This window comes from Macrotis lagotis, chromosome 2, assembly GCF_037893015.1.
Source record: "Macrotis lagotis isolate mMagLag1 chromosome 2, bilby.v1.9.chrom.fasta, whole genome shotgun sequence".
NCBI lineage: Eukaryota > Metazoa > Chordata > Mammalia > Peramelemorphia > Peramelidae > Macrotis > Macrotis lagotis.
In genome coordinates, this window is record NC_133659.1 from 196,491,556 (window position 1) to 196,517,431 (window position 25,876).

The 25,876-nt window shown below is 41.3% G+C and overlaps 1 protein-coding gene across 1 annotated transcript; it reads right to left on the bottom strand.

Moving 5' to 3' along the window:
- Positions 1-4,072: 4,072 nt before the first annotated feature.
- Positions 4,073-25,513, bottom strand: KIF18B (kinesin family member 18B). The gene is made up of 16 exons (XM_074224343.1): positions 25,414-25,513; positions 17,600-17,929; positions 16,128-16,285; positions 15,183-15,287; positions 14,617-14,727; positions 14,320-14,517; positions 13,858-14,034; positions 13,073-13,147; positions 12,793-12,905; positions 12,285-12,408; positions 11,305-11,393; positions 8,573-8,778; positions 7,710-8,238; positions 5,040-5,129; positions 4,581-4,684; positions 4,073-4,351 (listed from the first exon to the last, which is right to left on the bottom strand). Exons 2-16 carry the CDS (start codon positions 17,913-17,915, stop codon positions 4,224-4,226), a joined length of 2,523 nt encoding a protein of 840 aa, XP_074080444.1. The 5' UTR covers positions 17,916-17,929; positions 25,414-25,513; the 3' UTR covers positions 4,073-4,223.
- Positions 25,514-25,876: the final 363 nt, after the last annotated feature.

A 25,876-nucleotide genomic window follows, 5' to 3' on the forward strand; every position in this document is an offset into this window, starting at 1 on the left:
TTCTTTACCATCTTCCAACCAGAAGAATTAAAGAACAACAGAAAGGGGAGAGGGGTCTTACTGAGAACTCCTTGAGGAAAGGGATGCCTTGGATGAAGGGGGCGTGGGGGAGGTGGTGGGGGTTGACTGAGAACCAGGACTCCTGAGCTTTTGTCAATCAAGCAAGCCTCCCATAAATTTCTCCACCCGCTTCAGTAAGAGCAGAACTCCATGCTGGGTAGGATAATGGGATTTTGGAGCCAGAAGGGATCTTAAAATATCACCTCCTTTAGTCCTCTCAGTTTACAGAAGAGGAAGCTGAGAACTAGAGAAATGACCTGTTCAAAACCGAGTGTCAGAACGGAAAAGTTAAGACCCAGGGTCTTTTGATTTCCAAACCAGTCCTTTTTTTTTTCTTTTTTACCCCTGATGCCTCCAGGTATTACAATAGAGATCGTTCATTTGACGAGCTTAATTACTTACTATATTATAGACTTGCAGTTAGGTGGCACAGTGAATAGACCACTGGGCTTGTTATCAGGAAGATTCATCTTCACGAGTAGCCTGACACTATTTGTGTGAACCTGGGCAAGACACTTAACCCTGTTTGCGTTTCTTCAACTGAAAATGAACTGGAGAAGGACATGGTAAGCCATTCTAATATCTCTAAGAATACCCCAAAATGGGGTCAGTGAAGAAATGATTGAATAAGCAAGCACTAGGAAATTGGACTAGGACCTGGAGACAGAGACTAAAAATATGGCTGTGATTGTCCTCAAGGAACTTCTATTGCAGGTCCACAGTGGAGGATATAACATGAACATAGAAAAGCAGATGCAAAGTACTTTCCCCTTAGGAATGGGGGAAGAGAGGACACTAGTTCTTCTACTGGCAATTTATTGAAATAGGAATTTATTGAGTAGAGAAGTGACAGGTAGGTCAGATCCTGGGTATGAGAATGTCAATTTGTCAGCTATATGGAGGATGATCTGGATAGGAAAGAGTGAAGACAGTACAATTAGAAAGAGACTAAAATAATCCAACCAAGAGGTGATAAGGGGCTGCACTAGAACATGTGAGGGGTCAGATGCAAGATATATTGTGGGTTAACAAGACAACCCTAGGCAATTGATTGGAAGTGAGAAATAAAGAAGAGGGAAGAGCTGGTGGCTATTACTTAGCAGTCTGGAAAGATAATGGTGCCCTCCACAGAAATAGGGAAGTTAGGAAGGATGGATGAGAGAACTGTCTCCAGAAAAGAATGCCCAGAGCTAGTCAGAAGGAATTATGTTGTGATGTAGGGAATGATCTCTATAAAAGCTCCAAGATGGAAGACATTAAGTTTAGATAAGGATGTGGAATAAGACAGGGCAAGTTTGCCCAACTGGGACACCCAGTGAATGGAGTGAGGCATCAATCAACAGATTTTACAGATGACTTTTTATTTGAGAACAATCCAATCTTAGAGCCTGAGTCAACCACAGATGTCACTGTTGGAACTCTGCTGTCAACACAATGCCTGCTTTGAACTCACTCCCCTTGGCTCCTTGCTAGTTTTCTGTGAGGCTCTTAAAACAGCCAGACTTTGTGGCACCAACTCATGCCCCTCACCAAATATACTAGGAGGCAGGGGATCAGAGAAAAAGCACTAGCATTGAAATCAAAACACAAAAAAGTCCATTTGTAAAGAACTTTTAACACTTTTTTTTAGTTTCTTGCAAGGCAATGGGGTTAAGTGGCTTGCCAAAGGCCACACAGCTAGGTAATTATTGTCTTGAGACTGGATTTGAACTCAGGTACTCCTTACTCCAGGGCCAGTGCTCTATCCACTGGGCCACCTAGCCACCCCACGCTTTCTTAAGGGCAAAACTGTACAACAAAGCTGCTCCTTCAAGATTCTAATATCCTCAGATCCAGCCCAGCCGATTTGTGTCCTCTCTCCCACTCTATTCCATTGATGCTAATTTCTGACCAGATGTTCTGCTATCACACCACTGGTGAACAATTCTATAAAATAAAGTCTCACCAGGACTAATGGGGCAAGGGAAGAGGAAAAGCACTGGCTTTTTTTTAAAGATATGGAATTTTATTATTTTCAAGTGCAAACAGTAACTGGAACTAATAGCTAACAAAAAGCTGCCAAGTGGAAGAGAGTCCAAATAAATAACTCATTTGAAATAGCATTATTTGCATACTAACAATGTTCTGAAAAAACCATCTTAGTTTTATTAAATAAATCTTGGAATCTTGTTTGTACCATGAATTTTCCAAACAAACCCTTTCTTCATGAAAGAACAAAGGTAAGCATCATTCCAGGCCTGGTTGAATGACCACAAATTTTCAATCAGCTTGGTTCAAATAAATAAAATGAATTAGCTGGATTTGTTTTTTGTGTGCACTTACCCCTCAGGTTTGTTTTCAGGTGAGAGTCCCTTACCTTTAAATATGAGTCCTAACAAATACAGCCTTGAGGGTTTCTGCAACCTAGATTGGGCAGGCACTCAATAATGGCTTATTAACTATGGCAGTGAAGAAGGGTGTTTAGTAAAAGTCTTGGAGTCTGATGAGCAGGGTTGAGCTAGTTGTGTGTCCTGCTTTTTAACTAGTCCTTTTGTGCAGTAACTTATTCAAAAGAGGTAAATTCCAAGCCCACACAAACAGCTTTTCCCAATCTCACAAAAGATTTACTATAGTAGTAAAGGAGCCTAAATCTAATACAAAAGGACAGAAAGGCAATCAGGGAGAAGAATGTAAATTGGCCTGAGACTCAGGTAGAAAGGACTGAAGATAGGAATGCAACTATTTCTAGAACTCAAGAATTCTTCTAAGAGTTGGAAGGGCTCAGAGGCCTTTTAGACTGTTTTATTCCAATCACTTCATTTTACAAATGAGAATATAGGCCCAGGGTGAACAAGTTTACATTTAAGTAACAAATGGATGATTTTTTAAAAAATTAATTTTTATTGATTTCTATTGTCTTTATTATTACTTAAATTCCCCCACATAGCCCTTTTTTTGTTTATCCTTTGTTTTGTTTTTTTTGTTTGTTTTTTAGGTTTTTGCAAGGCAAATGGGGTTAAGGGGCTTGCCCAAGGCCACATGGCTAGGTAATTATTAAGTGTCTGAGAACAGATTTGAACCCAGGTACTCCTGACTCCAAGGCCAGTGCTTTATCCACTATGACACCTAGCCGCCCCTATCCTTTGTTTTTGAAGAGGACCAATGACATCATAGGGTGATGCCTTAACTTGTGCATGAATTGGATTTAAGTAAGGCCGACTTGCACAATTGTCAAAACCTTCGCTCTCTCTTCCAGAGTCATTTGGAAGAAGTCAAGGAGCATGACAAAAGTCAAGAAGACTGGTGATGGCCTGGGATGCAATGGATGACTCTGATGTCTTCAATGTTTTGCTAAGTTCTAAACATTCTATAGTACCTGTTTCAACCTCTTTCATGACTATTGGAACAAATTATTCTCATCCACCGTTTCCACCGGGGAAAAGTCTTGGAGTATGTATCCCCCTAAGTCACCAATTGGTCTGGGTTACCCTCAACATAGCTGAGTCAGTCTTCTGAGATAGTTTTACTGGGGTGTGACCAGGAGAATACTATATATACAATAATAGTGACGGATGATCAACTGCAAAAGACTACTCTAATCAAGACAATTACCAAAGAACCATGATAAAAAACACCATCCACTTCCAGGGAGAGAACTGAGCAACTTTGAATGCAGATAGGAGCATAACTTTTTTGTCTGTGTCTTCTTTTGCAATCTGGCTAATATGGAAATGTTTTGCATCATTTCATATGCAGAATCAAAATAAATTGCTTGCCTTCTTAAGGAGGGGAGAGACATGGGAGAGAGGGGAAAAAATTTGGAACTCAATTTAAAAAAATGAATGTTAAAAATATTTTATATGCAATAGGGAAATATTTAACAAAATAAATAAAAATATATTGGACAAAAAAGTTTACAGTGTACTTTGGAGGGAGAACACACGCACATATGAATAAAAAACATTTGAATACATGTATGTGAATATAAGTACAAGCTGATATCAATAAGAGCATGAGAGAGGAAGAGACCATGTCAAGAAATCAGGTGGATTTAATTAGGAAGGTGTGCTAGAAGATGAGTTGAATTATCAGTTGATCTTTAGTTCATAAAGAAGAATAGAATGCCAAGACAAGTATAGGACATAAGGTGGCAAGATGGTAAGCACAGGAGATACATCCCATTCTCAGGACCCCTTCGTGATGGATTTGCCTGTGTTGGGCCGGATACCAGTCTGTGGGGCTCCTCCAAATCCCAGTACCATGTCCTTCTTGTTCCTCTGGCTGCCTATCCATCGGGGACTGGAGGGGGGCTCTGGAGAGGGAAAAAAGAGAAAGTATAGAGGGTTTCTATTCTGGAGCTCCATCTTGCTCTTTCCCTTCCATTTTTATCTACCAGCCTTCTTCTTGGGGTCCTTTTGAGTATTTGGAGTTTCATTTATGGAACTGAGAGTTGAAGGGCAGGTCTTTGACCTTTTTCCATCCTCCATCTGGTACTAACTTGGTCTTGGTTAAACCTCCCCACCTCCTCTCCCACCAGTTACCTGGAATGGCAAGGGGACCTGCTGGCTTTTTCAAAGTGCTGCTGTGGAGTCTGGCGATTCGACTCCTACCCTGTGGGGCAGCCAATGTACAGGAGGTTGAGGACCTGATGAAAAGAGAAAATGGAAAAGTGAAAGATGTTACACTCTCCTCACAAAGTGAGGACTGAAAATCTCCACAAGATGTTATCCCTGGGAAGGGATAACTGGAAGCTTCCCAGAATCAATGAAGAAAGAAGTGACACTGTCCAGTCACTGAATTCAGTTAGTTATGTTAGTCAGTTCAAATGGGATGTCTTACCCATAAGATGACTAATCAGCCATAAAAATATTGATGCTTAGCAATTACTGAACAAGTAATGGATATAGATAACTTGCCTTAAGAATATTATCTGCATATAGGAACTTGGCTGTCAGTCAAACAAGGTGTTCCAGGGGGTAGAGATTCTAACTCCTTCTTACCTCAAAGGGCGCCTCCTCTTGAAAGTAGAGCAACCAGGAAGGGAAGATGTTGGCTTGGGACCCTTCACAGTGAATAGTGGCATGGGTCCCCTGAAGGAAAAAGGAAGATGAGGATCCCCAGATTAGAAAGGAAAATAAAAGACTAAGCAGCTTCTTCCTTTTTGTTCATACCCTGGCCCTAGCACTCCCTGGGTGGGAGATAGTAGTACATGACCTCTGTGGTCCCTTTCAACTGAGATGCTACGATTCCTTTCTTCTTCACTCCCTTTGCTGACAGCTGAGTGACAGGCCCATTCTGGGAGAACATCCAGATGTCAATTTCTGACATGGGCTGGGAACTGGAGTTCAAAAAACCTTTCTACTTGCCCATCTCCAAGGTAAGTTTCTGATGGAGTTAGTGCTAGAGTTGGGGGTTGGGATACTAAGGAAGAATAAAAACTTGTCACTGTTTTTATTATCCTGTCACTTCCTACTAAACTTAACAATCTTGAGATGCCTCAGAAACCAATCTGACCTAGGAATTGCTCTCTGGCTAAGCAGACACTCCATTTGTTTGATTTTTGGGGGAGAAGGGGATATCCCTTGATTTTATATGTGGGGATGGAAGTAGAAAAGGAAAATGGCAGTTAGGATAGAGGTCATGAGAGAAACTGAGTGTGATATATTGGGAAGAGCACCTGAAGGTCTTAATTTAAGTACTGGCACTAATACTTCCTAGTTGTATGACTTCAGAGAAGATGCTCACCCTCACCAAATGTCAGTTCCCTTACCTGTAAAACATAAGTGATTATGGTTGCACCATTTATCTCAGAGATGTAAGGAGGACATCTTAGAGTGACACAGAAATGTGAACTATTGCTGGCAAGAATCAAAACAGGAAAGGCTTAATGAAAGGTGCTGGATAGGTTCCAAAGGTTTTACAAGTTTGCTAAAAGAGCCATGTTGGTTTCCTTAGTTCTCCTTCCAGATTTTTTGCTTCAGATCTACATTGCCTGTCCCTGCCCTCCCCATTCCACCTCCTAAAGCAAGGCTCCATAAGTCACACAAGGGAATAATTAGAAACTAATTCTTGGCCAACGGCTTTGAGACACTGGCAGCAATGGCCTTGCTGCTTGAAAAAAAAGAAGCCCCAAGAGAGACTGATCCCTCCAGAATGTCCTGTTTCCTGAGACTGGGACACAGAACCAACCAGGTTGAAAGGGAAACTGATTCTAAGATGAGCTTATTCCTTACTTTCAGTTGAAGAATCACAGAAATTCAGAGTTGGATGTAATCCTAGAAGCCATCTTGTCCACTGCATTGCTAAATAAGACTATCATATATCTGCCAAATTGGTGGCCTCACCTTTGCAAGAAGACCTTAAATGAGAACTTCCTAAGGGGGCCCATATCATTTTTAGGATAGCTATGATTATTAGAAAAAGTTTTTCTTTCCATCAAACAGAAATCTGCCTCTCTATAATTTCCACTTACTGTTCCTAAATGTGTACTTTAAAGTCAGGGAAAAAGAATAAGTGGAATCAACCTTGCACATGACAGCCCTGTATATACTTAACATAATTATCATGTTTGTTCTATTTTCTAAACAAGTTACCAAACAGTAACATGATCAAGGCTACTACCTATCCTGCTTCCTCTCTCCTGCAGGCACTCTCCAGCTTCTTCACATCTTTCCTATGACAGGACACCCAGAAAAGAACACTCTCACTGTGGCCTTCTTAGGTCAGAGAATAGCCCTATTTGTCATTTGGCTAGTCCTGATGCAAGTCCTCTGTTATCTGAATGTAGTCCAGAATTACAGCAATTAGTCTAAAGCACAATGTTGATTCCTGCTGAGTTGCAATACCCCCAGATCTTTTCCCAGTGAATTCCAATCTAATCCCATACAGTTGATTTTTTTGAAACCAAGCACTTAATATTTTATACTCATTCTTATATTAAATTTCATCTCAGTGGCTTTGGTCCAGTGTTTTACCTTGTAGTGATCTTTTTGGAAGCTAACCATTATCCAAAGTGTTAACTATCCAAGGCTGTCATCTGCAAATTTAATAAGCATCCCATCTCTGTCTTTATCCAAGCCATGTTAAATGTTAAATGGTACAAGGCTAAGTGAGATCCTTGGAGCATCACTAGATACATCCCTTCAAATTAAAATCAAATCATTAATGACTACTCTTTGGTTACAGCTATTCAATCAGTTCTTAACATTTCCAACTGTATTATTCTGTAACCTTACCTGATCCACAGTCTAGAATCCTATTGAAAAGGGAAATGAGCCGTCTGACATGACTTATTCTTGCTGAAGTCTCTTTATGATCACTGATTAATATTTTTCCGATTAATTTTCTAAAAATTTACTAATCATTACTTTAATTAATTCCTTTAATTAAAATTCTAGAATTTTACTAGGAATTGAAATCAAGCTTGCTGACCTGTAAGCAGTTTGTAGACTTCTCTTTTGTTCTCTCTCTCTAGTCTTATGATGCCTTCTTTCTTTTGCCTTCCATGAGCTCTCGCAAATCTATCTGGCAGGTTTATCAGTGCCTTAGAATGAAGTTCTTCTGGGCCTGATACCATGAGCTCAAATCTATCCTTTTTACCCATTAAATGTCCCTAACCCTCATGGTTTTGGCACAGGTGGGTAGAAGTCCCAGGAAGAAAAGAGGCCTACCTGGGAATGAAGGGTTTATCTGTCTTGTTCAAAGTAACAGGGACATTCTCCCAGCTGAGAAATTCAGAGGATGCAGGCTTCAAGAAGGTTCTCTCAGATAAGTCAAAGGTGGCATTGAGGTCTCGGGTAGGTAAGCTGAGAGGAGTAGAGCAGTTCTGCATAGAGGACAGGCCCAGGGGCACCCGGCTTTTGACAACAGTAGCTGAGCAAAGTCTGGGAAAGGTACTGGTGGATGCAACCTCCATCTTAGGGGTGCTGAGTTCTGGGGAAAGCCCTGCCTGGGGCAGAGAACCTTTCTCTGCTCGGGGCAAAGACTTCCTTTGCCGTTTGACTCCTAGTTTAGAGGAAGAGTGACTTTTCAGCTCAGGAGAGCTTGACTCATCTGATCTCCTCCTCTTCTTTTTCTTCCCTGGAGCCTGAGAGCTTTGGGGTGAGAGGGTTGAGAAAGGTGGAAGTCCCAGGATGGGCAAAAGCCCACTCAGACGTCTTGCCATGGTTCGTGTTGTTGGGCCAGAATATGTTGGAGGTGCTAGACATAGAGAAAAGAGAAATTAAAGAGTTGGAGCAGAACCTGAGTAGGGCAAGGAAGTGTCTGGAGGACAAGGAGAGGAACACAACAGATATCGAAGAACAATGCATATCTAAATGTCTCATCTGCTCTTTACCATAACTAAGATTCTTCTAGGGCCAGGAAGGCAATGTTTTTAATTGATTTTATTTGGTTACAGATAAACCCATAACCACATTTTTAATTTTTCCCAATTCAGGGCTCAGCTTTCCACTCAAGTGCTTCACTTGCTGTTCTGATCACTTTGGTCCCACATGAAGGCAAATCAGTCCTTTATAGACAAGATGATACTCACTTGACTCTGGGGATGATTCCTGAGACAAAGGTACCCCTCTAGCTGGGCTCAGAGTATCATCTACCTCCTTCCATGGCACTGTTCCCTCATCTTGAACAAGCTGTTGCACTGCCTCAAACTCTAAGACCATGTCTGGTGACAGGAGATTGGCTTTTTTGAGAAGAGAATACTGACGTTGGGCCACACGTAGCACCATCAAGGCTAGCCTGGGGGGGTGAAACAAAGGGTTATATGATTCACATCCTCCTCACCTCACCCAACCCTAGTCTGAATTATTGATGAGAAAGAAAACTTAGAACCTTTTCCATTCAACTGCTTTCTACTTCCTAGTCAGGAATTCCCAAGTGAGAACAAGAAAACAAGTGTTGGTCTCCTAGATTGACCACTATTTTGATCATTGTTTTGCTATAGACCTCAATTCTTTCCTTACTATACTTCAGTTTTTCCTTTGGACAAGTCTAAGTCTTGGCCAAGCTAAGAATTTAATGAGTGCAGAAACTCCTATTGTTCATTATGAGGTTCTGCACATAATACAGATATGTCTCACTTTATTAAACAAGTAACACGTGTAGCTCTATATAAGCAGTTTTGCAGCAAATTCTATTTTAAAAATATATGAAAAAATTTAGCCAATTTCAGCAAAATTATAAGAATGGGTAGATTAAAACAGCCAGAGCAACACTGTGAAAGTAAAACTGTTTTACAAATACATATAAATATGGGTTTCGGATAGACTATACCTAGTACCAAAGGACAGGCTAGATATGTTTAGAGATTTCTATTCTTAGGATGGTCTTGGGAGACATAGCAACTCTTTTTTTTTTCCTTTTTGGATTTTTGCAAGGCAATCATGTTAAAGGATTTGCCCAAGGTGACAGGGTTAGATAAATATCAAGTATGTGAGGCCACATTTGAACTCAGGACCTCCTGACTCCAAGGTTAGTGCTCTATCCATTGCACCAACTAACTGCCTCCAGACATAGCAACTCTTTATGACCATCTACTAAACTATGGAGTATTTGGAATAAATCAGAGTTTGGAAGTGGGGTATAGTGGGAAAAGTATGGGAGGAAGGATGGTGGTCTCACACTTTTCACTAACTAGCTGTATGACCCAGCAAGTCATGTTTTGTCTCTGAATGGCAATTTCTACATCACTAAATGAAGGGGATTAAACTGGATGGCCTTTTAAGGTCTTCTCCATCTCTGAAATGCCATAAATTTATATTCTAAAAACAAAATGATTTTGACTGTTTTAAAAGTCAGACTTATTCAGGTCCTCTCTCTCTTCTGATTTATAGATGTCATCTTCTAAGACCTTTGAAGACAGGGTCTGTTTTGACTTCTTCTTTGTATCCCTAGCACAGTGCCTCGGATATAGGAGATGCTTAATAAGTGCTCATTGATTGGCTGACTGGAAAACCATGACAATCTCTTCTCCTTGTCTATAATTTTTTCTTTGTACAGGCTTTTATGCCTCTCATTTCATTTTATCCTCCTATTAGCTCTAGGAGGTAGCTATAACAAGGATTATTATCTCCATACTATGGATAAGGAAACTGATATATATACTGTGGAAGACCTAAAAACAGGATATGACTTATCTGCAGTTCACTCAGCAACTTAATTGCAGAAACAGAATTAGAATTCAAGGCTGACTGTACCAGGGTATACCAAGTAGGTAAACATCCTATTGGTGAGTACTTGGAGGAGTGGAAGACTCAGTGAAGAAGGTCGAGGGAGATATCCTGCTATGTCCCTCCCTCTTCTGAGGCCCTGCAGAGCTGACAGCAGGAGACAGATAATGAGCCACTGATTATTCAGACTGCAGTGTTTTTTGCTGACTTGGGAACAGACACTCCCCAACAAGAAATAAAATTAAACAGGGCCTTCTGTCCAGAAGCTTTAAATACACTGCCAAGCATCAAGTATTTTGGGAGGGGTTGGCAAGCAGGGAAGCCAAGTGGCACAGGACTGATACACTGAAGGCCAGAAAAAAAATATTAATAGTAATAATAGTATAGTCATAACTATGATCCTCACAAAAGAGAATCATGGCACAAATAATTCAAATTCTTCTTTGATTGGGACTGTTTTTGTATTTATGCTTAAATAAATGTACTCCAAATATTTGGGGGATCCAAAGTCAATTCAAATTCAATCATGAAGCCATACAGTGAAGATGTGAATCAGGAGGAACTAAAACCTTGTCCATCTCTATTCCCAACTTCATGTTGAAGATGGACAGCATAACTCCCAGCCTAAAAAAGTCAAATACTTGAGAGTCAGGTGGAACTGAGATCAAATTCAGGCTCAGATACTTAACTATTTGTGTGACCCCAGGCACATCACTTAACTCCAATTATCTCCCCCAGATGCCCTACAAAAAAAACAAAGGCAAGTACTAGTCTAAGCAGAGCAGTTCTTGAATTTAACTTGCTATCTTTCTGGCTCACACCTTCCCAGAAGACAAAGAGAAAATGCAGTTTTTAAATTACAGAAGCCCTCTCCTTTCAGCAGCCTGTTGGGGTTGAAGGCTCTGTGGATGAGTGAATATAAATAAAGATAATGAGACATAAACAAAGTAGGTGATAATATCAACAAGGAGAGAAAGACCTGTCTCAGATAACTAATAACATGGATAATCCAGAGTTGACTGTAATAGGATCCTGCCAAATCTTCCCTGTATATCTCCCATTTTAAATTCTAAGCAAAATTTAAAAAGAGACCTACCTCTTGGTCTTGTCTTTGTCCACTTTTGCTGGTGTGATGCCACACAATCCTAGCTTGGGCTCTAGGGTCAGAACAGGAGGTTGCAGAACCTGATATAAGGCAAGAAGTTACATAGACACATAGAGCCTATGATGCCTTTCCTCTTCAAGTTGTCTCTTACCCGTTAACCAACTAACTCTTGAAACCCACCCATTCCTTCTTTCTCTAAGCTTCTCTAGGTTGATTCTGAGCTAGGCCATTTTTTAATCTCCCTCAGTTACTCATTCTATTTTCTACTCTATTATATATTTACTCTATATTACATTTACAATGTAAATATAAAAGCCAAGCTTTGTTGCATGTCAGCTCTTTGGTTAGGACTGCATTAGTGTCTCCTTAGACTTGTAGATTCTAAAGGGAAGAATCTTAGATCTCTGAAATCTCTTATTCTTTTTAATTATTTTTTTCAATTAAAAAATCTATTATCTCTCCCTATCACCATTAGAAACAGAACAATAACAAGCTCTAAAACTCTTGTAAGAAATTTGCTTGGTCAAGCAGAACAAATTCCTACATTGGTCATGTCCAAACAGTTTTGGTTTTAATCTATATGCTGAGTTCTATGTAATCTATAAATATAATAGTCAGCCCAGAACCATACACAATTAAGCCCTAGGGCAGTTTTTGTGAGGATGTTGACATCTATTTGATAGGAAAAAAATGCACCAAAGTCTTGTTTTGTTCCTATACCAGAGATGGCCTATAAGCCATCAATAGCCCAAGGCTGTTCAAAGGTAATCCTGTTAAGGGGGCTAGACCTGAGTGATCATCTCAGCACCTGGGGAAAAAAGAAGAGAATGAAGGAATCTCCCAATATTACAAAAGTTCTTGTCAATTGACCTGCAACTCAATTCCCTCACCAGCTTCGGAAATACTTTTATGCTTTCTTCCCTCTCCTTCATTGATTTATGTGCTTTAAAACTGAAGAGGGGCTTCATTACCTTGTTATCCTCCACTTGGTTCTCTATATTCTCCTCTTGGGGAGTTACAGGGTTTGAGTAGAGCTCTGGAGAAGAGGATTGACTAGGATGATGGCTCAATGTCGGTGAGTCAGGAAGACCAGAGCTGAGGGGGAGACAAAGGCTAAAATGAGAAGCAAGGAAGATACAGAATGGGGAATAGACAATAAAGGAGATAATGCTAAGCTTCTGGCACCAGGATAGCATACAATGATCACTAATAGAGCTTGGTCAGTCAATGGGCATTAACCAGGGTTCTGTGGAAGGAAGATGGACAATGAAATGCTAAAATATGTAGTTTGATTTGTGCCAGAAACCTATTTAAGTGGACTGAGGACTAAGTTGTAACCTTAGCTACAAATAGAATCCTAACCTTTGCCAGCATATCCTCTTACACCAATACTAGAAAAAAAAAAGGGAGAAGGATTTGAAATACACCTGGGTTTTCCTCTTCCTACCTCAGATAAAGACTGGAGAGGAAGCATCTTACCCTGGCTGAAGAAGGCTAGTGCAGAGAGATGGTTTGGGAAGCTCCGGGAGCTGCTGTAGGGTGGTCCTTGCTCCTGCTTCATAAACCTGGAGCTTTTCCCGAAGGGCAGCCACCTAGAATACAAGCACCTTATCCATCAAAGCTTTAGATCCAGCCAAAGTATAAGTTTAGTACAGAAAAAGGAAAGAGGGAGGGGCCAAAGAAAGTAGGTCTTCGGTTTTGTAAGGATTCCCTTTCCCTCCCACCCGATCCAGGAATCCTAAAGTCCCCAGATCTTTACCTCAGCCTGAAGTTGCTGGCAGATGGTGGCATACTGGCTGATGTGACAGTTCAAGCTGATCACATTGCTCTTGAGCTGAGAAGGAAGTTGCAGTTACACAGGAGAGAAGCTACCCCCTCTTGTCCCATCCGCCATTCCCAGTCACCTCACAGTTTGATTCTTTTGTCCTTGGTTTCTATCACCAAGTTTTGAGTACATACTTTCTCTTCTTTTTTTTTTTTTTGGTTTTAGCAAGGCAATGGGGTTAAGTGACTTGCCCAAGGTCACATAGCTAGGTAATTATTAAGTGTTTGAGGCCAGACTTGAACTCAGGTTCTCCTGACTCCAGGGCCAGTGCGCTATCCTCTCATACCACCTTATTGGCCCCGATACTTTCTCAACATCTCAATCCACTGGGGTCTCCATTTTGGAGGAAGACTGTTCTAAATGAGGGTTTAAACTTCCTTTGGTCACCTCTTTCTTTTTCCTCTGTCTCACATTAACACCTTTTCTTCTTTTTTTTTATTATATAAATATTTTATTTGTTTTCCAATTATATACAATAGTAGTTTCTACTCATCACCCTTTGGTAAGGTTTTCAATTTTACACATTTTCCTCCACCCTCCCTTCCCTCCCCCTTTCTCCCCACAGAAGGCAGTCTGATGATCCTTACATTGTTTTCCATACTATACATTGATCTAAATTGAATGTCATACTAATACTTTTAAGCTGGGGTCCTCACTCATTCTCTACACTGCTATCTACAAAGATCTCTGCCTGCCCTATCTTCTGGGCAGAGACTCACCGAAAGCTTGATCTCCTTTGCACGGTCAGCATACTTGAGAGTATTGTAGGTGTCCTCATAGGCCAGGGATGAGGGACTGACAGCAGCGATCATCACTGTCCGGCAGTTCCCTCCTATCGAGTCCTTTAGTAAACGAGTCAGCTTGCTGTCTCGGTATGGCACGTGAGACTTTCGGCCCTTTCAGGAAGGAGACATACATGTACAAGGTGGCTAAGTCAAACAAGCAAGCAAGGTAGCATTTGAGAAAGAGCAGTGTTCAGGTTTAGGCTACAAGGGACCTGAAGCTTCTCCCCTCACTCGTCTTAAAACCCAAACTCAGCAGGAAAGCAGTCAGAGAAGGTGAGTCTGCTTGTCAGGATCAGACACCAGCTCTCTGCCAACCTCCACCTGAACCTAGCCAACCCTCCCACATTCAGCTTGCACAACCATTCACCTCATGAGGCCATAGCACCAAAGGTTTACCTTTGCATCTGCCAAAGCATTGAGGACATTGATAAGTGCCAGCAATGAGCGGTTGATGTTGGCACCCTCCCGAAGCCGCTCCCCACTGGCATGAGTGTTTGATGCCCTCTCTGAGCCTGCCAGATCAATCAGGCTCATCTTGGCAACCTGCAGGGTCTGGGTCAATCCTGGCACACAGTCTTGTTGCTTTACATAGATCTACAGGAAGCAACAAAACAAGGGGTAGGTGGACCAACCAGTGAGATGGGGAAGCAAAGAAGGATGCCAGGATCACTGGTCCAGCTGCAAAACCCTCACCTGAAAGACTGCATGTGAGCGAGAGGATGTGGCATTGGCATCAGTGGGGTGTTGTGTACGATTCCGGTTCCCTCTGGTCAGCATTTCCAAAAGCTGTTCAGCTGAAGTTGGCTAAGGAAACAGTATTCAGAATGGGCTTGCAGTATTGACATAAACAAGTTCTTGGTCTCTGACTGAATCCTTGACTAGACCACTAGCCCCAGAATCCCTCCAATTCCAAAGGATGTTCCCTGGGTTCATTTCCCTTTGTGAAATATGTGGTAACCCCAGATAATCTTCTTCTTCTTTTTTTTATTAGGTTTCTTTTTTTGAAAGGCAAATGGGGTTAAGTGGCTTGCCTAAGGCCACAGCTAGGTAATTATTAAGTGTCTGAGACTGGATTTGAACCCAAGTACTCCTGACTCCAGGGCCGGTGCTTTATCCACTACACCACTTAGCCGCACCCCCCCCCCCCCCCCCCGATAATATTCTAACTAGTCTTTAGCAGAAAAGTGCTGAAAGGGGAAGGCAAGAATTAGGATTTCTCAAGAGAGATGAGACAGATGGAAAAATCAAAAAAATCTAACCTGATGGAAGGAAAGTCCCTGAACCACAACACCCTTGTCCCGGTCCTCTCGGATAGCTAGGGCACCCTTGGGATCTAGAAGATCATAGATTTGCTCATTATACACCTGAAAAACAAAGAAGACCAAGAGCTGTTGGTGAAAATAGGCAGGTAATCAGGGGTAGTAGGATATATATATATATATGAGTTCAACCAAGTAAGTAGGACGAGGCAGAGGCAGGTGATGAGGAAGAGAGGAGTTGTCTTTGTCTTAAGCTGTTAGAAAGGGTGAGGATTAAGAATGAGCTAAAAAAGATCATTTTAATCAGTTGTGGAAAGGTGGCTTACCATGTGGTTTTGTAGGATATGAGTTATGCAAGCCCATTCTGAATACTGTTTCTTTAACCAACTTATATGTAGGATAAGGGAAGATGGAGGGCAATAGATGAACAAATATTACCACTAGATGGGGAAAACTGAGGTTGAGGCTCCAAAGATGAATTTGGCTCAGTGACAGATAAGGAACCTGAATTCAAGTTTTCTGTCTCCTACACTTGGTCTCCTTGTGATTAGAGGAGAGGGGATATGTCTACTTCTTTGTTCAAAGGTACCAGCATTTATCTTGGTACCCAGACTACCTTCTTTCTCAAGAAAAAAGGGCAGTGGAGCAGCTTAGGAGAAGGATTAGATAAATGTCTAAAATGCTGGATTAGAAGGACAGAATTCAAGAGTGTTAAAGTATGACTTTATTTATTAGTCAGTCTTTTCCATGTCTGCCTCCATGTGCCTTTGAGCCCCTCAGCCCCCCACTATTGCCACCACTCTCACTTCCTAACCACTCAAGCACTGAGAGTCAGTTGCCAGATAAGGGTGGAGAAGGCCTGATTTAAGAAGGTTAGAAAGAGGTCTAGTCAGGATTCTAGTTTTCCTCTTAAGTTTAGGGATAAATAGGGTGGGGTTACAATACCTCCTGATAGCTGATGAGAACCTCATATTGTTTCTCCTGCCGGCGGGCTTCTAGACGCCGATAAAGCTCCATTGTGGTCAGGTACATGATGCCAGGGTCCCCCTCTCTTCCCAGCATGGTATGTGTCTTCCCTGCTCCTGTGGCCCCATAGGCAAACACTGCAGAAAATAAAGGGAGATGCCAGGTCAGTCCTCTTTCATCCTCTTCACAGGAAAGGGTACAATGTTATGAACCTTTCCATAAGCCAATCTACTTGTTCAGATCTCTTCTTCCCATTCCTCTCTGGTCTTTCCTTCCTTTTTAATTCTCACTCTCCTTCAGAAAAGTTTCTCTGACTACCATTTTCCTAGTTGCACTCTCTTTGGTCATTCCCTAACACTGATACTTATTACTATAATTACTACTACAAGGCTATAATTACTATTGAACTTGCCTATCCACTCCTTTCTCTTTCTTCCCCTAGATTACAAATTTCTCTCTCTCTCTCTCTCTCTCTCTCTCTCTCTCTTAAAGGTTTTTGCAAGGCAAATGGGGTTAAGTGGCTTGCCCAAGGCCACACAGCTAAGTAATTATTAAGTGTCTGAGACCAGATTTGAACCCAGGTACTCCTGACTCCAGGGCCGGTGCTTTATCCACTGAGCCACCTAGCCGCCCCAATTATAAGTTTCTCAAAGGTAATAATGGACAGAACCATAAACAAAATATGAAGACTTCTGCTTTCAAACTCTGTCAAACAATGATAGAGAAATGCAGAAGAGTAGATTTGAGAGAAATATAAGGTAATGACATCTATGAAACTTATTAATCAATAAACATTTATTGAGCACCAACTGTATATCAGGAACTCTGTTAAGTGCAGGACATCATATATCACAGCATATCCATGCCAGATCATCCTGTCTGACTCACTCTTTCCCACACAAAATGAAGATGGCTGGAGGTAGGAACCACTGCCTTGGCTTTCAAAGCCTCCTTCTCATTATAGATTACCTGGATCATCATGAGGTGATTTCAGGGAAGACTGTGGAAATATTAGCAGATGGAAAAGAGGGATACTCCTCAGAGATTTCTGCTTGTATAGCTGGTATAGGGTTGCAGTTCAGTTGGGACCTTGTATATCAATCACAGTCATCAGAGGTTGGCAGAAGGGATGGAGAGGGGAAATGTTCAATGATCAAAGGTGAGGAAAATGGCAGAGTGTTGGAGATAAGTCCAGTATTGGCTATCACAGGAGAGTGGGGGATGTGTTCCATTTTCTCTCTGATTGGTTAATCACATTACCTCCCCTTGAGGACATGCCATAATCCTCACTTTAAAGACTACCCCTAATGGACATAAACAATCCTTTTTTCTCAAAAAACTAGATAAACAAATATAATTATTATAGTAAAAATTGCATGCACTTTTATTGTATCTCTCATCAGGTACTACAATCAGGCTCTATACACAATAATGCCTGACTAGCTACTTACCTGAGCAGTTATACCCCTGAAGAACCCCATCCAGGATGCTGTGGGTGGTGTGCTGGAACACCTCCTGTTGGGTAGCTGTCTCAGCAAAAACGCGATCAAAGACAAACTTCAAATCTTTGCCCTTTTTCTTGGGTCCATCATGAGCATTGCCTCCCCACTTCAGTCCAGGGAAACTTTCATCTGGCTCCTCAGGGTCAAACACCAGCACTTTCCCATCTACCACCTGAACCACAGGCTTTCGATGGCTTTCCAGTTCTTTTGGGGTAGGGGGCCTTACTCTAACCACTACCCTCACGGTGCTATCTTCCTCTGTCATCACTATGGCAGTACCTAGAAAGAAATAGAATAAAGATAAACATTAGATCCCTTTCATCTCCAAATCTAAAAGCCTGTGATCAAATTAGACTGATAGGTAGAAATCAGGGAAAATGTTCTATTCCCTCTCACCCTTCCAAATAGCTTACCATTCAGAGATCCTGAACATTTTTCCAATTGTTGATGTTTTCAGTTTTGGCTCTGTGATACCTTAATCTGCCCCTTTGACCCTGGCTTAGTCAATGTGCTTGCAATTCCCTACACACAGATTGTTTATTCTTCTACCTCCACCCTCCATGCCTCTAGACACCATTCCTCTAGTTGGATTGCCCTTTCCTCCTTGTGACGAACCTTTCTCTCTTCAGAATCTAGCTTCAAACTCGCCTCCTCAAGGAAAAATTCTTTGACTAATTCAACCCTACTTGGATCAATCATTTACCCTGTGGCTGTTTAGCATTCAATACTCACTTTGTACTATATGATTTTAAACTTGTTGGTATGTTGGTTTGTGCTATTCTTAAATTATTTTGTGCATGTGCTGTCTGGGTCATATAGTCAGTGGCTAATGAACTGAGGCTACAAGTCTGATTCTTTGCACTCTATCTAGCTCTTGTATCTTCTTGTATTGATGCCCTCCAACAACACCTGGTAAACATCTCTACAGAAAGCACTAAAGAAAACACCATTTCAAATATTTCATTTACTTCCAAAATGCATTTAAATGCCTGCTACAAGCACCATGCTAGATTTAGAGATACAACTGAGTAACTAGAAGTTCCTCAAGAATTAATCCAGTTCTAGGGGCGGCTAGGTGGCGTAGTGGATAAAGCACCAGCCTTGGAGTCAGGAGTACCTAGGTTCAAATCTGGTCTCAAACACTTAATAATTACCTAGCTGTGTGGCCTTGGGCAAGCCACTTAACCCCATTGCCTTGCAAATACTTAAAAAAAAAAAAAAGAATTAATCCAGTTCCCAAATTCTCTCCTCTGACCTTTCTCTCTTGCTTAAAGAACATGGATGACAACCCAAAAGCTTCAAGAAGATTCTGGAGCTTAACTCAAAAAATATAGCCCAGGGCCAGCTAGGTGGTGTAGTGGATAGAGCACAGGCCTTGGAGTCAGGAGGACCTGAGTTCAAATTTGACCTTAGACACATAATTGCCTAGCTGTCACCTTGGGCAAGTCACTTAACCCTATTGCCTTAAATAAATAAACAAAATTTAAAAAGTAAAATTTTTAAAAATATAGCATTGTGTTATTTTATTATGTAATTTTACTGTATCATACTTTATTTTTCTTCCTTAAGGATATGATTTCTGTCATCGCATTCAATGGAGATCAATGTATAACAAACAACCAATGTGAACACTAACATAATGCCTTCTGTTGGGGGTGGGGGGAGGGAAGTAAGAATCGGGGGGGGGGGAATTGTAAAATTAAAAATAAATAAAATCTTTCTTTGGGGTCTAAGCTTGAGTGAAATTGTCAGGCAATAAAACAGTATTGTATAGTGGAAATTATATGGGACTTGGGGCAGGGGAGTGGTGTTCTAGTCTCAGCTCTACTGCTAAAAGCTGTGTGACTTTGAGCAAGTCAATTTTCTCATCTTTAAAATGAGGCCATATTTTTAAAAAGTGTCATAATGCTTTTTTTTATTATTATTATGCAGACAGACTGGAGGGGCAAATAGATGGCACAGTGGATAGAGAACAAGGCTTAGAATCAGGAAGACTCATCATCCCGAGTTCAAATTTGGCTTTAGACTTCTTAGCTATGTAACTCTGGGCAACGCACTTAAACCTATTTGCCTCAATTTCCAATGAGCTGGAAAAAGATATGGCAAAACGCTTCAGTATATTTGCTGAAAACCGCAAACAGAATCAATCAATAAGAGTTGGACACAACTGAAAAATGACTAAACAGCAGAGAGATAGGAAGACTGGGTTACAGAGAAAATAGGATCATCCAAGACTGCTCAGGTCAAAAAGTGAGATTTGGACTGAGGATTCTCCCTAAACTGGCATTCTAAACCCTATAGCTCACTTGTTATAGTCTAGAAACCATAAGATCATAAAAGTTGGAAAGACTTCTGAGGCTACCAAGAATCCCTTCTTCAACAGTTCTTGCAAAAGTGGGCCAGTATCTGCTTTTTTACTTTCAATTAGCAGGACCTTACTATCTAATGAGAATGTGAATGCTTAGCATTCAATATGAACTCAAAGTTCAAAAGATGGGGCAATTGTTTCTTCCTTGGCATCTCTTGGAGCTCCCATCCATTGTTCCTGGTTTATTTGAACACAAGCCTCCTTCTAAGTCTTCCCTTTTCCAAGCTAAATGTGCTTAGTTCCCTCAACCAATTTTCATGTTTTCCAGTCTTCATATCATCTGATTGCCCTCTTCTGGACATGCTCCAGCCTATATGCTTCCTAAAATTCATTGCCCAGAATTAAACACAGCATTCCAGATTCATCTTGACAAAATCCATGTTTTTCTTCATTATTTATTTGTGAACCCAGCTAAGTCCTAATTTTAAATATCTCCTCCCCCAATTGAAGGTGGCAACACTAGCAACAGCCACCCTTTTATAGAGTTCAATGTTCTCCCAAGGAGAGAGGATGTAATATCCTAAACCTTACACCCATTAAATATCACATTCCCTCTACATCCTAATTAACAATGTTCTTTCACAACATGATATATTGGAAAAGATGTGTCTGGTTTGTGGTTTGCCTATCTCAGCTACCTACAATGTTATATCACAGCTAAAAAGATACTACACTGCTACTGAATTGCATACTAAAGAAATTAAAATGGACATAGTAACTGAGTGTTGGTAACCTTTATAAGTCTTTCTTTTACTGCCTCCTAAGGGGATAGGAAAAAGTCAGCTAGCCTAATGAAATATTTTTCCTCAACCCCGGACAAAGCTGTGGATATGACAATGTGCAATGCTGTAGCCAAAGAAGCCTAGGTCTTCATCCTTAATCTATATCTAACCAGAGAGTGAGGGTGTCCTGACACATCACCTCACTCGGGTACATCAGTTTTACTCTTCCCAGTCAGGAAGAACAGCTGCTTGCACCCTTCTTCCCCCAGGGAACTGTGAAGATTAATGAGAGCCTGTTTGCCATGACTGCTTTCATCTGAAGCTAGAAAGAATATCTGAGCCCAGAGCACTAGAAAGATACTACAGTGATGTCTCATTTCTTGTTTGTTTTTTTGAATGTTATTTTATTTTCTTTTTTAGGCAAAGATAGTTTTCAATACTAATCTTTTTTTAAGCTTATATTCCACATTTTTCATACTTCTCTCCCTTCCTTCCTTCCTCCCTCCCCATGACAATGAGTAATCTGATATAGGTTATATATGTATAATCATGTTTAACATATTTCCATATTTATCATGTTGTGAAAGAATCAGAACCAAAGAGGGGGAAAAATGAGAAAAAGAAAAAAAACATAAAACAAGTTTTAAAAAGTGAAAAATAGTATGCTTTGGTCTACATTCAGATTCCATAGTTTTTTAATCTAGATGTGGATGGTATTTTCCATCACAAGTCTTCCTTGATCACAGAACAGAGAAATTAAGTCCATCATTGTTGATCATCATACAATGTTGCTGTCAATTAATCTGTACAATATTCTCCTGATTCTACTCAACTTCACTCAGTATCAGTTCATGCAAGTCTTTCCAGCTTTTCAGAAGTCTATCTAGTCATGATTTCTTTTAGAACAATAGTACTCCATCATATTCATATGCCATAATTTGTTCAGCCATTCCCCAATTGATGACCATTCCTTTACTTTTCAATTCTTTGCCATTATAAAAAGAGCTGCTATAAATATTTTTGTACATGTTGGTCTTTCCCCTCTTTTTTATGATATCTTTGGGATTCAAACTCAGTATTGCTGAATCAAAGGGTATGCATAGTTTTATTGCCCTTTGGGTACAGTTGGGTACACCAGAATGGTTGGATCAGTTTACAACTCCACCAATATTGCATTAATGTCCCAGTTTTTCAACATTCCCTCCAACATTGATCCTTTTTAGTCATATTGATCAATATACCTCAGAGATGTTTTAATTTGCATTTCTTTAGTCAATAAGAATTTGGAGTATTTTATGAAAAAATCTATATGACTATAGATAGCTTTAATTTCTTAATCTGAAAATGGTTTGCTCATACCCTTTGAACATTTGTTAATTGGGGAATGGACTTGTATTCTTATAAATTTGGCTCAGTTCTCTATATATTCTAGACACGAGTCCTTTATTAGAAACATTGCCTGTGAAAATTGTTTCCCAGCTTTATGTATACCTTCTAATCTTGGTTGCATTGGTTTTATTTGTGCAAACCCTTTTTAATGTAATCAAAATTATCCATTTGGCATTTTATAGTGTTTTTCTATCTCTTCTTTGATCCTAAATTCTTCCCTTCTCCATAGATCTGACAGATAAACTATTCTTTGCTTCCCTAATGGCCTATATTATCACCTTTTACATCTAAATCCTTGATATAGGGTTGAGATGTGGGTCTATAGCTAGTTTCTGCCATACTATTTTCCATTTTTCCCATCAGTTTTTGTCAAATAATGAGTTCTTATTCCAGAAGCTGGAATCTTTGAGTTTATCAAACAGTAGATTGCTATAGAATTTACTACTGTTTCTTTTGTACCTTATCTATTCCACTGATCCATCACTCTATTTCTTAGTACCAGACAGTTTTGATGATTGCTGCTTTATATAATATAGTTTTAAATCTGATATGGGTAGGTCACCTTTCTTTGCATTTTTTTCATGAATTCTCTTGATATTCTAGACCTTTTGCTTCTCCAGATGAATTTTGGTACTATTTTTTCTTGCTCTATAAAATAATTTTTGGCAGTCTGACTGGTATGGCACTGAATAAGTAGTTTCATTTCGGGAGAAGTGTCATTTTTGTTATAGTTGTTCATCCAGTCATATCTTATTTCTAGCCTGGAAGAGCTCACCAAAATATGCAGGCCAGTGCAGAAACAGGGAAAGAAAATCAGCAATACAGGTCATTTTCAGGATCATGATCTCTGTCAACTCCCCAACTGGTACAAAAGTTTATTTCTTTTCTTGACAGACTTGACAGTGGGATTTGGAGTCAGACAACAGATTAAAATCCTGGCTCTGACACTTATGTAGTTGTATGACCTTGAGCAAAACACTTCTCTTTGGGAAAATGAGGGATTTTGGTTAGATGGTTTCTGAGGTATCATCCACTCACAAATCCTATATTCTATGAACCTTGTGCTCTAAATGCTCTAAGGGAGGATGATAACCATTCCTGCTTGATTTGGGGTCATGAAAGCACATTTTTCCTGAGATACTATGACAGAGAAGGGAAAACAAGGGGGGGGGGGTCAAAGGAAAGGAACTCACTCACAAAGAAGGATCAAATACTTTGCCTCCAGCACCTTTAATATTAGGAAGAAAAAAGTGTTCAGACTGTTACCAGAATCTACTTTATAGGAGTTCTTTAAGACTTTGCTTTATAGGGGTAGCTAGGTGGCACAGTGGTTATGGACCAGCCCTGGAGTCAGGAGGACCTGAGTTCAAATGTGATCTCAGACACTAGGCTGTGTGACCTTGGGCAAATCACTTAAACCCATTGCCTTACAAAAAAGTTTGCTTTATAAACATGTCTCACTGATCTCTTTCTTAATCTAGTCAGGAAACCTCAAAGTTATCCTCAAACTCCTCACTATAAATAACTGGTCAAGTGCCAAAGTCCAATCCAATCAACATCTCTTGGAACCATCCCCAGCTGCCCTCATTGCCTTTTACCTGAATTATGCCATAACCTCCAAATTATTGCCTTTCTGTCCTACTCCTCCCATTTTTAAATCCCTCTCCTTCCTATTTCCATCCTCTAGAAAGTGGCCAAATTAATATTCCTAAATGAGCAAAAGTTGGTGTTACTGTCCTACTCAGTAATTCCAGAGGCTCCCAATTGTTTGTAGGAACAAGTACAAACTCCTTTGCTTGGCATGTAAAGTCCTTTGCAACCCGGCTCCAACCAACCCTCAAAGCTTCATTAAATTCTACTCCACTTCATGCATCTCACAAGACCAGTCAAGGGCACTTGTCACTGTCCTTTATGTATTGCATTATATCCTTTCTTTGTGTCTTTATACTGGCTGTCCCCCAGGGTTGGGGAGTATTCCTTCTTCAACTCCTCTTAGAACTCCTTCAAAGTTCAGCTCAAGCCTCACATTTTACATGAAGGCTTTCCTGATTTCCCCAACTGATAATGCCCTTCCTCCTACTTTTTCTTTAATTACTTCACATGTATATTTATCCTGTATATATTTACAGCCATACTTAGTGTCTCTTCCATTAGGATGTAAATTCCTTAAGAGTAATTTTATTTTTTTGTATTTGTATCCCCAGCATCTATGTGCCTGGCAAATGTATATGCTAGTTGATTGATTCCCTCTCCCTCCAGTTTAGGGCTCTTTCCTATTAATCAATCAATAAAAGTTTACTGTATTAAGAACCGGGGTTGCAAAAGATAGTCCCAGGCCCTGAAGGAGACAATTAGCAATCAACTATCTAGAAACATATTTATAAAAAAGATAAATCAGAAATAATCAACATCCTCCTTAAGGAGGATCGGAGAAAGCTTCCAGTATTGGATGAGACTTTATTTTGTATATAGGTTTGAGGGATTGCTTCATTTTTTTTTGTCTTTGTACCTCAAAGCCTGGCATATATTAGGTGCTTAAGAGATGCTAGATTTTGGGGATCACATCCCTCCCTGTCCAGAAGTGACCTTACACAAATGCTTCCTCTCGGCAGTATCGGTTTCACTTCTCCCTTGGGGATTCCGGGTGAAAGATGCGGTTTCGACCACCCGCACCCAAAGCATGGTCGGTCAAAGACTAATAAGGCTTGGGGTGGCTAGGTGGCGCAGTGGATAGAGCACCTGCCCTGGAGTCAGGAGGACCTGGGTTCAAATCCGGTCTCAAACACTTAATAATTATCTAGCCATGTGGCCTTGGGCAAGCTACTTAACCCCATTGCCTTGCAAAAATAAAAAAAAAAAAGACTAATAAGGCTGGGAGGGTCCTCGGGGGCCGACTGGTCTTCATTTTACAGATGAAGAAACTGAGTTCCAGGCAGGTTACAAGGGGCTCCCCAAGGCTACAAAGCGAGACTGGGATCCAGAAGCCCCGACTCCAGAACCACGGAGGCGGGGATGCTCGGGGGGATGCTGGGGGGGGGGTGCTCCGGGGGGATGCTGGGGGGGTGCTCCGGGGGGGATGCTGGGGGGTGCTCCGGGGGGATGCTGGGGGGGTGCTCCGGGGGGATGCTGGGGGGGATGCTCCGGGGGGGGGGGTGCTCCTTCCTCCGGCGGTGCCCGGGCCCTGCCCCTCTTTCGCCTCTCCTCCCCCCGGGATGGGTGGGGGAGGGGAGCGGCCGGGTCCCCCGCGGCCGCCCGGCCCGCCGGGCAGGTCAGCCTGTCCTTACCCTGGCTCCGGCCCGCGCCGCGGTCGCCTCCGCCGCCTCAGCTCCTCTCGGTGTCAGACGCGGGGCGCCCCTCCGTTACCCTCCCCGCCCCCCGCCCCGCCACCAGTCCAACTTCTCCCTCCCCCACCCCCACCCTCTTCTCCTCGCGCCAACCGCCACTTCCGCTCTCCGACAGCCTTTCAAACCAGCCCGGCTCGGGGCTTCGGTTCTTCTCATTGGTTACATCTCAGCACTCTGATTGGGTCATTTCGGACCAATGGGAGAAGAGTCTTTAAAGTCACAGCCACTTCATTGTCCCCTTTCCCCTTACAGCTCGCTCTTCCTGTACGCATGCGCAATTTTTTTTCTTTTTAGGCTTTCTGGCAGTTGTAGTCTCTGAAAGATGACCCAAAGAGCACATGGGGCGAAGGGAGAAGGAGGCAAAATTTTTCCAAACTGCGAGGGAAGTTTCTTGGGGGGCGCA